The sequence below is a fragment of the Amborella trichopoda genome, chromosome 6 (assembly GCF_054954075.1).
Source record: "Amborella trichopoda isolate Santa Cruz 75 chromosome 6, AtrichopodaSantaCruz75HAP2 v2.0, whole genome shotgun sequence".
NCBI classification, from domain to species: domain Eukaryota; kingdom Viridiplantae; phylum Streptophyta; class Magnoliopsida; order Amborellales; family Amborellaceae; genus Amborella; species Amborella trichopoda.
The window spans coordinates 4064725-4077700 of NC_142341.1; the positions used below are offsets into that span (position 1 = coordinate 4064725).

The window sequence follows — 12976 nt, forward strand, 5'->3', positions numbered from 1 at the left end:
GGATTATTTCAAAATCTATTTTTATATCTAATTATAAAATTTTAAATTCCAAAAATGGTTAAAATCAAGTAGATCAATAAACATATGAAAATCTTGAAAATGGATGGTGTAGATAATATGTTGTAAGATGCACTATTTCTAAGACTCAAAATATTTTTATTTTTCATAGTCATAAATTTCGATGTCGAGATGATCAATCACATGGGTTTTCAACATTAAAATAACATTTTTCGATGGATTTTTAAGGTGCATCCGTAGTTCTACATTTTAATGTTGCAACGTTATATTAACTTTTTCCTTTATTTAGAGGGTGCAGTTGGCATATGCGGATGCATTCGTAGCTATAGAGGTAAGGTGCACCTTCAAAATTTATCATGTTATATAATTTTGATGTAAATTGTTCTTAGGATTATCTAAAAATCTATTTTTATATCTAATTATAAAATTTTAAATTTTAAAAATGCTTAAAATCATGTAGATCTATAAACATATGAAAATCTTGAAAATAGACGGTGTAGATAATATGTTGCAAATTGCACTATTTCTGAGACTTAAAATCTTTTTATTTTTCATAGTCATACATGCCGGATGTCGAGATGATCAATTAATGGGTATTTCAACATTAAAACTACCTTTTCCGATGGATTTTTGAGGTGCATCCGTAGTTCTACATTACAAGGCTGCATCCTTATATAAAGTTTTTCCTTATTTAGATAGTGTAGATTAGATACTATCTTAAAATATATTTGATAAGTTTTAAGAGACATGTCAATTCTATACCTCTTGGTAAACGTTATACAATTGCCACCTTTGCTACAACACCAAATAAAAATTGGACCTATTTAAGTTAGGGAGCTCGTATACTTTGCTCCATCTAGAGCATAGTTTATATCTACTCCATCAGTCAAAATACCTACTTAGAAGATTTTTTTCAATCTAAAATTTTGGAAACCACATAAGAATTACTAAAAGATTATTCTCAAGAGAAAAACTTTTGAAATTTGAGTTTTCTGACACTTAGATCTATTTTTTTCAAGTGCATAGAAGATATAATTAAGATTTTTTATTTTTATTTTATTGAAGTTAATATATGAGTTGAAGTGGTTACATCTACAAAAAAAATTTGGGGTACTAAAAAAAAAAAGTTAATATATGAGTTGAAGTGGTTACATCCCAAAAAAAATTTGGGGTACTAAATTTGATTTTAGGAATGATTTTATTTCACCCAGGGAGTAAATAGACATTCTCATCCCGTGGGTACATTATATTTTGGGTTAAATTCAATCGTGGGACCACAAACTAATTACGATTGGACGAAGAAAACCAAACAGGGGCAACCTTGTTATATAATAAAATTTTCGTGGGATTTACGTCATTCAGAAAATTGTCAGAAAAGAGATCATTGTGAATCCTCTTATTCCTGGAAATGTTTAGGGGGATTCACAGCAATTTGTTCCCATTTTCTCTCTCATGTTCTATTCATCTCTCTCCACACTTTCTCTCTGTAGAGCTTCTCATATTCTCTCTCTAAACTATATTCTGGTTCATCTCTCTCCTGAGTAGCTTTCACGTTCTTCTCTTTTTTTTCTGAATGTTGTGTAATTTTTTATTTCTTTCTCTCTCTAGAGTTTCTCTCTTGAGAGAGTGGACGTAGTCGACGGCTGCCTCGGAGTCACCAACCGTAGGAAAATCCGACATTTTCGTAACGCCTTTCTCTCTCTAGACATTCAGAGCGGAGTCACTGATTTGCTTGCTGCCCTTTCTCTCTCTAACCTCCGTGTAAGAACCAGTGGATTAACCCTCGTTTCTCTCTAGCGTCGAAGAGAGCTCATCAGCCTCTCTCTCTCTCTGACTGAGCTAGGGTTCCTGGATTCTCTGCTACGCTAATTACTTTCTTCTTTACCTCTATGACGAATTTACGTCTCTGATTGCTGATGAGTTCGGTATTTGCTCTCTCTCTCTCTCCCCTAATTGGAAAGAATTAAGATGATTTCTATTTTGGGTAAAGCCCAGCTAAGCTGGTGTCTTTCTATCTGTGTCTGAATATGCCCTTCTGAGTCAATATTAACTAAGCCTTAAACTGAACTAGGGTTTCTGCAATCTCCCTCTCTTTCTATCTCTAGAAGGTTTCTACTATATCTTTCTCTCTTAATGAGGGAGAATTTCTAAAGTTGCGATGGGTAATTGTTGGGAGAAACCTGTCAAGGAGGAAGAAGTACTGGTAAAGTTCAGTGCTCCATCTTCAGGTAATTTGAATTACAGTGGGTTTTTTTCGTTCAATTTTGACTTAAGCTGCTTTATGTAATTTTTTTCGAATTTAGTTTCATTTTGTCTTTGATCTGTGTATTGCAATTTGATCTTAAGGTAAATTACTTATTATGAATTTCATCTTCAATTAAGCATTTGAAACGTTCCATGTGTTTCCATACTGTTGTTTGGGGATTTTCATCCTGTTGTTCTGATGTTGTGTGATATATGCTGTGTGTGTGTGTGCCCATGCTTGCATTCGTGCCATGCATGTGTGCGTGTGTGTCTGGTTTTATTAGCTTGATTTTTCTTTCTTCTTTGTAAGTGTAGTGAGTGTTATCACTTAATGAGACTTTGCTTAATCTATGTCTTTTTGGGGATCTGGTTGAGATTATGTTCATGGGATTTGTTTTTTCTAATTTCTGTCTGGCAGGGAACTGTAAATTATGCTTCTGTTATCTTATCTTTGTCAATGGTCATTGGATGATCAAATAGAAAAATAAATCACTTAATATACAATCATAGTGTAAAATCAGGGCTCCCTTCAACTGTGCTGTAGCTGTTGGATCAGAGACGGTATAGTGTTTTGAAGATATTGAAGTTCAAATGTCTGATTTTGGGAAGCCATCCATCTACATTATCACTCACACCCCACCACAACTCGGGTTTCGAATTTTCTTCATTAATAAATCATGCATGTGGATTTCTGGGGTTTAAGCCATCACATTTTGTAGTTAGATTGAAATTCAAAACTCTAAATTGGACCTTGAATATGAAGAACAAGTAATTTGTTTTCTTCTATTTGCTCGTCTCATCACAATTCAATCAGGACTTTCAAGTCTGTGATTTTATCTGTCTTTACAGAGGTCCCAAAGTCCAGTAGTAGAGATGTTAAGTCTTCGTCTACCTCTACGCAAACAATGTCTTCTGCCAGTGACAGTGTTTCATCAGAAAATGCATCAGAAGGTCAGATACTCCCTTATGCCAATATAAGGGTTTTCACTTTCAATGAGTTGAGAAGTGCTACAAGAAACTTTCGCCCCGATAGTGTACTGGGAGAAGGGGGATTTGGATGTGTATTTAAGGGCTGGCTCGATGATTCTGGGCTCATGGGCTCGAAGAGTGGATCTGGTATGGTTGTTGCGGTTAAGAAGATGAACAATGAGGGCTTGCAAGGTCATAAGGAATGGCTGGTAAGAATCTAAATCAACCCCTTCTTCATCTTTGTACTTGAATTGGTTTTGATTTTCTGTCTGTTTTCTTATTGGTGATGTGGGTGGGCTGTTCTTTTCTGTTTTTTTGATCGGTGGCCTTTGTTGGCTACAATAGACGTTTATGTAGGCTGAATCGTTTCCTCCCCATGCAATTGATTGTTTGGTAACTGATATTCATTCCTAGGAATACAAGTGAAGAAAGCAACTTCATGGAGTTTGTGTAACTTTTACTTGCCATTTGAATAGGCTGAGGTGAACTTTCTAGGTCAATTCCAGCATTCCAATCTGGTGAGGCTGCTTGGATACTGCTTCGAGGACAATCACCGGCTCTTGGTCTATGAATACATGTCAAAGGGGAGTCTTGAAAATCACCTTTTTAGACGTAAGTATTGACATGTGTCTATTATTGCTTTCAATTTATATAAAGCACTAATGAGATGATCGTGTCGGTTGCCTTTATGTTTTGTCAGTAACTTTTCCAAAGATGACTGAAATCCTCGTATGTTTTTTGTGTGCACTTTCAAATCCTTTCTTCTTTTTTTTCTTGTTTGTTTGTTAGAAATGTTTACATTGATAAACTTCACTTCCTCTTATTTACCCTGCATGTTACTCAAAAGTCTCAGATTTTTATTTTGGATTCCTAGTGTAATGATATGCTCTGTATTAGCTGTGTACTAATGAATAGTATATATTTGTCCTGCAACATTACATGGTTCAAAAGTTATCTGAACTCGGAGTTGGATGGGAATCACCCATTGGAGTGATCATCCAGCTGGGGACCACTGGAGTTTCATTTCTGGTCTTCCAGACTTGCTTTCATCGACGATGTTGGTGTTGGGGCGAAGGGGAATGCCACTATTACTACGCTACGAAAAAAACCTAGCCCTTTTCCTTCGCTACTAGGAGTGTAAGCAACTTATATTAGCGCCGGACCTTTACTCGAATTGTTCGTGTCATGTGCAACATCTGTCAATGATGGTTCAAAGAAAATGTAATACAGTATCCACTTTGTTGATGGGAATCATTCTTCCATCCCTATAATTAAAGAAACAATGTAATGTGATATCCAATTCCCTTGCCTTTTATGGTCCAGCTGACAGGGTCGAAGAGAATATCTTTGGTGGATCGTCAGACCTTTATGTTACGTAGTATGTACTATGATTAGTCCCAGTTGATGCCATTGACAAGAAACTATGGGCTTAACAGTCCAACTTGAGTCACTCAGTCCAATAAAATAGGAAAAGTACAGCTTACTCATCACATGTATTCTATAAACAGAAAGTGCATCCACGTGCTTTTTGGAGTTCTATGAGGACATGAAAGGTCAACTGCCATTGCTATGGTTCATCTTCACCATTGAGCTCGAGAATGGATGACCTATACCTTATTGATGTATTTTCTAGCATATAGGTTTTGCTTTTCCCAACAATGTAAACCTTTCTTGATTCCTTCTTGAAAACCATTAACTTTTGAAAAGTCCCGAGGTTCCTTTGCTGCTATTGTTCCAACAGCTCAAAGGTTTTGGCTAATATTGGGTGTCTTAGTTAATAGCACCTTCTAGTCTCTCATGTTACTGTGGTGGAAATGGCCTTAAAATTTGGAAAATGGTGATCAGTCGTCCAAAACAAACTTGGAAAATATTGAAGGCATGCATGAGAACATAACCGAAATACCCTTGATATAGATAGGCCTTTATCTATGTGCTCCTTTGTCCTTGTATCTCGAAGGGACAGGGTTCTTAGGAGAATTTTAGAATTTTAATCCGCAAAATTTATGATCAAAGTGCTCATTTATTAAATATGAAACTGCAGCCTCTTGCTCTGTGTGAACTTCAAATTGCAAACTTTCTCGTTGAAAATATTTGTATATGTTGACATGTGAGTGAGAAATGCCACTAACATAGGACAACCTTATATATGTTGAAACTTTCTACAGGACAAGAACTAAATCAGAAATAAATACCAATATCCATCTCATACTGTACTTATTAAAGTGGATTCTAGGCATACGCTTGCAGAGACATTGTATTTGGGGATGGGATAAATGTATCGCTGAGGCAATACTTGTATGTGTTGGCACGCAAATGAGAAGTGCCCCTAATACATGACATCCTTATAGTTGTTGGAACTTTTAGCAGGACCTGTCCATTATGTGCCTATTGAGTTGGATTCTAGGCATAGTTGTTAGACAATTAGGATTCTGTTTTAGCTCTGTCTCTTCTCTTCAGCCAACTGACAAATGAAGACATTGAGATTTTCATTAAGGGTTGTGGGCCGTACCCCAACAGAAATTCTCCTTGCACCAAGCTTGTACTCTCACCAGGATCTGGAATGTAAACTGAGAATCCCTTTGCCTGCTGGGCCTTGTAATTTAATCTGTCAAAGTTTTTTCTTATATTTTATATTTTTCTTTTTAGTATCACACTCTTTGTTTTACGCATAGGCATAAACACATTTACTACACCCACTGCGGTCCGGACTTCTTTTAGTTTCAGGGTTCTTGGCCATCACATGCTCAACAACTGATTGTGAATGTGTCCAAAGCTTCATGGTTCAAATATCGATTGACATATTTTTGAATGGGCCCTTGTGAATATTGGGTTACATGATCTTTTTGGGAAGCTTTGTGTTTGATACTGGTTTCTATGGGCACTATTCCTATATTTGGATAAAAACAATATTCAGCTTGTTTCATTTTTCATAAGACAGCAAAATATGTTTATTCTGGGCTAGGACTTTCGTGCAATTAAAGCTTACTTGCAGAGATTAGTTTGCTCTTTATTTTCCATTACATTGTCAGAATTGATTGCCAGTGTCTAAACAGGTTTTCCTTTGCAGGAGGTAGCACCCACCAGCCACTTACATGGTCTATAAGAGTAAAAGTAGCGCTTGGAGCTGCAAAGGGACTTGCATTTTTACATAATGCATCCAGTCCTGTGATATTACGTGATTTCAAGACATCTAACATTCTGCTTGATTCGGTGCGTGTTTTGCTACTCTTTGATTCAGAGCTCTTAAATTGTTTATTTTTTTGATAACTGGTATGGGTCCCATTTGCTTGGCATATACTTAAATTGAGTAGAAATTTTATCTCCATTGGCTAATGGTTAAATTCCATTGTCTGCACAGAACTATAATGCAAAGCTTTCTGATTTTGGCTTAGCTAAAGATGGTCCAACTGGGGATCACACACATGTATCAACTAGGGTGATGGGCACCTTTGGTTATGCTGCTCCTGAATATGTCTCTACAGGTGATGGTTCTTGTATTTTGAGATCAATACACTTCCAGACACTTGGGAGCACTGTTGATGAACAATGTTGATATTGGTCTTATCTGGCTGTGTTTTAAGCGATAGATTCTACTTGAAGCATTATGTATCTTCCTCAAAGATCTTACTGTGCCCGATTTTCACAGTTCACATATTTCCTTTCGTTGAATGTGTAGGATTTGAATTTTTTGATTTGCATGCTTTTATTCTCTTGGTTATTGAGCATCTACACACTGTGTCTTGATATAATTCTTTTCGTATGTTTATTTAAATAATGTGACTGCCACCATGTATTGTGTGTAATTTGGTGGATATAATTCTTTTTGTATGTTTGCTTAAATAATGAGACTGCCGCCGGGATTGTGTGTTATTTGTTGAATAAGGTATCAATTCAACTCTTTGTCATACCTCGGACCTGGGAAATTTTGATTATGTCCTAGAGTTGAGGTTAACTGCGAAGAAATATGTTAAACACATGTGGGGGTATGGTTCTTTGTATGCTGATCTTATAGTAATATGTACTGGAAGTCTAGAGACTAGATTGAAGTTTATGAAGTTATCCCACAAAAAAAAAAAAAAAAAGAAGAGAGAGAGAGAGAGAGAGAGAGAGAGGCATTTGATATATCTGTTTAAAAACTCAATTTGAGTCTAGCTGACTCATACTAGAAGGGACCTTAGTCAAATGAGTTAAACTCATTATCAGACTCCCTTTGAATACTATAGGAGAACTGTTCTTCAACTCTTTTCTTTCCTTCTACTGGGGAGACCCAAAATGGTGTAAAAGATTCAATAAAGTTGTTTGAGTTGCAATCCTGTTTCATTCATGAGGATTAACTATTTTTTGCTGTTCTTATTTAATGTGTTTATTGTCTTCATAAGAATAATCTTCATTTGGTTTCATTTGTTTGTCGAAATAAGTTTGTTTACCATTTATTTGTAAGCTTTTGGTTTTAACAGAAACCATCAGAATTATTATTAAGGAAAGTAAGATTTCATTCAAGATTTTCCATATTTGAATCTAATGCACACTTTATTTAAAATGTGAAATGATAATTATTGTCCCTCTTTTAGTGCAATTAGATTACAAATTGCTTTTATTTTATTTTCCCTTTCTTTAATTACCCCCAAAGAGAAAGAAATTGGAAACTTTCTGAATCGGCGCAGTGTTGCTTAGGACTTGAGTCCTAAGTTGAAGTTCTAGTTGTGATCTATGTGTGGAGTTTGAAGCCACAGGTGTCAAAGGCTAGGTGCAAGCATGTGGTGGGTATGAGGTATAGTTACCAGTTGCCTTTGAGCATGTTGTTTGAGGCACACATTGAACTTGAGGCTTTTGCCTCTTATTAAGTAAAGCAACCTTGAGAAACTATTTTCTCCAGCCCATTGAAGCCCTACAAGGGAGAATGGTGGTTTTAGGATTTATTAGAGCCCTTTTCCCCCCTTTATTGTGGGTGTCAAGGCCTTGTTATTCCAGAAATGTTTTTGTGTCTATATATTTGATGTTGGAAATCTTGTAATTTATGAACAAATTCCATTCAAATACAGTTTGTTCCATGAACAAACAAAATGGATGTTTTGGGGTCTGGGACCCTCTCCCTTGGATTTTCTTGGGCCAAAAATCTTATTGAGGCACTTTGCTTGTGTATATCTATTCATTTCTTTGCTCTAACTATAATTATGTGATGAACTATAAATTAAATTATGTTTTAACTTTTTTCTTTTGGTTCTATATTTTATGGAAATGTATACAATAAGACCATTTATCTTTAATACAAGGAAGCCACAATCATTATCGGCCATTAGATGTGAAATCGGGTGGTTGGGGATGTGTCATTGACTAGGCACAAGGTTCAAAATAAAATTTATTGAATTACGCAACACACTTTGAGCCACTAGATATCAATTTGATGGCTAAGGATAATTGGGACCTCCTTGTACCAAAAATACATGGTCTCATGGTATACAATCTCATATTTTATTCAATCTAATACACACTTATGCTAAAAATAAGTACAATAATAAGCATTTATTTTGTTAGTAATTGTTTCATCTTGTAAAAAATATTGACAAAATGCTGAAAAATAGGAACTAATTTTTCTCTTTCATTATTATTATTATTATTATTATTATTATTATTATTATTATTATTATTTGTATTGTAGCTATGTTCTTTTATTTTCAAGCTTGTTGTGACAACATCCAAAATGGAAGATCTGAATGGATTCTTATTTGAAGTGGAGAATTTCCTTGGGAATAAATTACTCTTTATTAAAAATTGAAATAGTCTTCATTGTTTCACCTTTTCTTATTTCCATGATATTGCAAGTTATAATTTAAATTCCTAATATTTGAAATGTAATCCAGTAATGCTTACTTTATTTTCCCATTCTATAATTTTTCAAAAACCAAAAATGAAAAGGGGAAACATTTCTAGTCTACTCAATTTTGTTTGCTGTGGCTTGTTATTTATGGAATTGTGAAATGACTATTGTTGAAGCTTGAGGGTGTAAAGTCTTTAAGTCTCTACTTTGAGCCTCACCAGAAAGTAAATTGTGACTATCCATTGTTTGAGGCAGTGTTCTAGGGACATGGATATTTGAGGAACTGCCAGAAACAGGTATGGGGCATCGGATTCCCCATTCCATGATGAACAAGGTTCATACAAACTATCTTATAAAGATATAGAAAAATCCAACATTATTTATTAATATTTTATTATAGGATGATTGGCAAAAAAACTCAACTATGCCTTGGTCAAATTCTATGTTTTTCTAAGTTCAAATATGTCCACTTTAGACAAAAGAGAAGATTGAAGTATGAATTATTGATGTAGTCAATTGTCAGTCAACAAAAAGAATCCAACGAAATATGTAGCACGACGTGTGTCGTGTGTGTCCGACATGGGTACAACATCCAAACAGAATAATCTATGTAACGTAGGTTTGAGGAATACAACTCACTCTTGAGGCTTATGCTTCATACCAAGTAGTGTCCTCTATGAAGCCATTCTTAGTATTTCTTTTTGTCTCTCCTAGTATTGTAAAACTGTAATTAAGGGCAAAAGGGGTGCTAAAGACCTTATACTTGTCATTGTTGGCATATTATTGGAGGAAGTACTTTTTTCAGATTTTATCATGTCGGTCTTTTTACTTGGATTTTTCTATGGAGTTAAATATATTTAATTGAAATAAATACATTTATCAAAATGATTTTTTATTCAAGAAAGTGTAGATGAATTTACACGATTGGAAGATAAAATTATGTTAGAAATTTTAAGAATTCTTTAATTTTTACTTCCAAGCCTTGCAACTAGCATTAAATTTCTCGGTTAACCAAAAAGGAAAACTAGCCTTAAGGTGCTAGCTTTTAGGCAATTCCTCTTTAGGCAAGCACTTTTCTAGACCTACTTTTTCGGTAAGTGATAATTTTAGTTTCTAAATTCAAACAAGTCATAGAATTTCAAACTACTTTTTAGGAGAAATAATAGATTTTCTTTTTAAATTTAATTCGTAGGCTACCATCTAGATTGGTGTTTCATATCTAAAAAATTTGCGTTCTTAACTACAATCCCATTATTATTGGATATACTTTTGATTATGATCTTTTAATTATGATAATCATGGGGGGGCTTAAATTATCTCAATAAAATTCATTTTACTGGAAATTACCCCAAATATTATTTGTAAAACAATTTAGTGTGATGATATCATGATAATATGATGCTATGAGAATAATTGTTACTGTGCTAGACACCCCATTTGTGGCCCTATGTAAAGGATTTGGAGCTTGCCTCTTATTTTATTTTTAACTCCCGAATTGTGTTTTCAAAATGCCCCAGCCAATTTTTTTGTGTTGTATGACTTGTATTGTGATGCTGGCGGCAAGAGGTATATACAGTCTCAGGACTCATGATGCATTTAGAAAACTTTCTGATGTTAAGCAACATTTTGTTTAAACAAAAAGAACCTTGGTCGAAGACTTAACAACATTTCCATAAGAGAAACATATCTTGAGCTGCAAAATTTTTCGTCGAAATATCTCACACATGTAATTTTGTCACTTAATCACTCACATTTGTCAACTAACTGTGAAATCATTTACCCACCACTTATCCATTGACATTTAGATATATATATATATATATATATATATATATATATATATATATATATATAGTAATGCTGAAAATAGATCATAATGGATGTGTATTGGTAAATGGTCTCATCATATGCTTTCCCTTGCAAGAAAAGAGTGTTGTGCTCATTTTGAATCCTAAATCCCAAGGATAAAAGACATAGATCTTTTGTTTGGGGAGAAAATATCCTTATTGCTAATCTCATGGTCTTATGAGTTCTGGACAAAATGGCTAAAAAGTATTGCGGCTGTTCATTTCCTACTACAAGAATTAGCTCCTGCTATAAAAAGTAAAGCTTTTGGCTTTCATTCCCGTACCCGTACTAGTCAAGATCAATGTCTTACTGATTTCTTACTATTAAAAAAATGCCTTGCTTATCCTTCCTATATAATTATATATAATAAAAACATTATTCCTACTCACTTTCAATGGTTTCTTTCATGAATTGACATATTTACAACGAAATATGGTTTTTCCTTGATGATGCGTAGATGTAGCTGAACTAAATAATTAATGTATTCATTGGCTGACATGGCTGCTAATTGCTCTATTGTCCATAGCAGCACGCAGAGATATCTTTTGATTGCGTGAACTCTCTTAAATTTAAGAAAATAGAGTCCTTAGCATTGTCCATTCATTTCCTGTTGGTAGCTGTGGCTTCATTCATGCCATTTAATTTATTGAAACAAAATCAAGTAGCAAAGCTATGTGAATTTCATTGTCTAGATGCACACATCCTTACTGATGCCAGATTCTCAAGCAGTGTAGCATTATCATTTTTTGGAAGAACTATGGAACTATATATTTTTTAGGAAGTGTACTCTTTGATACTTGATGACATTATTAATTTCCTTCAAACCTCACAGTATGTGAATTTATTTTGTAAATCTATCCTATCTCGTTTTCATCAACAAAAATGCTTCTGCTTGTGAGTGATGTAACATCACCCGTCCAGCTTTAAAGCTGGCAAACGAAAAATTGGCTATGAGGTCTTAATGCCTATATGAGAATTTCATTTTTCTATATCAAAATAACTTGGGGGAAATTTTGCTTTCTTTTTGTGACCATTCATGATGATCCAACCTTAACAATTTTTTTCCCCTCTTGCCTAGTGCATTTCTGGGTTGAGAGTTCTCAAACACACACTCATGCATACAAAATTCTCATGTTGGGTTTCTATTTTTACCTTCTCTATTGTTCTGTACATAGCAAGATTGAAACTTCTTAAACTTGCACAGACACACACACACAAGCATGCATAGAAAATTCTCATGTTCTGTTTACTTTTCCTTCAGGCCATTTGACTGTAAAGAGTGATGTCTATGGTTTTGGTGTGGTTCTTCTCGAAATATTATCGGGGCGACGAGCTCTGGACAAGAACAGGCCTACTGGAGAGCAAAACTTGGTCGATTGGGCCAAGCCCTACATGGGCGATAAGCGTAAGGTTTTCCGTATCATGGACAATAGACTGGATGGCCAATACCCAATGAAGGCAGCCTGGGTGGCTGCAACAGTTGCTCTCCATTGCCTCTCTCTTGATGCAAAAAATAGACCTCACATGAATTCTGTGGTTGAGACGCTCGGGAAACTGCATGATATATCAGAATTGCCCAGGCCAAGGCCTCAAAAGGTCGTAGGAAATCTCAATGATAATCGACCACAAATGAAGTGCAATAGTGTGAATAATCAATCCTATGGCCATTCCTCTGAGAATGACCCACATAAGGATTGTTCTAAGTCTGCAAGAAACTCAAGGTGACAACTATTGATTATTATCTTGATTTCTTTTTCTTTTTGTTTGATATATAGTTTCACTCTTTCATGGCTAGATATATTGTGGTTTTTTCGCAACTTGTAAATTGCGATTCCCTTGGGTGGCTGATTGTTTCTTTTCAATTTATTTTACTTTATTGTTTGTGTAACTTCAGGACATGTGCCATATGAAATTTATAGATTCGATTGTCTGATTGTGAATGGGTAATATGGTGTCTGTTTCCTTACCTTGTATGTGCATAGAGGCCTTGATGAAAGTTTTCAACTTCATTTGTTTGATAAAGAAAGAAAAAAGGTCGACTTCATGGATAATTGATTTGGGTAGATTGTTGTAATTAAT

General features: G+C 34.8%; 1 protein-coding gene across 1 annotated transcript; it reads left to right on the top strand.

Annotated features, from left to right (window-relative positions):
• The first annotated feature begins 1547 nt into the window (after nucleotides 1-1547).
• LOC18434445 (receptor-like cytoplasmic kinase 176) lies at nucleotides 1548-12844 on the top strand. The gene is made up of 6 exons (XM_006844515.4): nucleotides 1548-2246; nucleotides 3112-3440; nucleotides 3708-3843; nucleotides 6299-6441; nucleotides 6590-6713; nucleotides 12159-12844. Exons 1-6 carry the CDS (start codon nucleotides 2177-2179, stop codon nucleotides 12620-12622), a joined length of 1266 nt encoding a protein of 421 aa, XP_006844578.1. The 5' UTR covers nucleotides 1548-2176; the 3' UTR covers nucleotides 12623-12844.
• The last annotated feature ends 132 nt before the right edge of the window (nucleotides 12845-12976 follow it).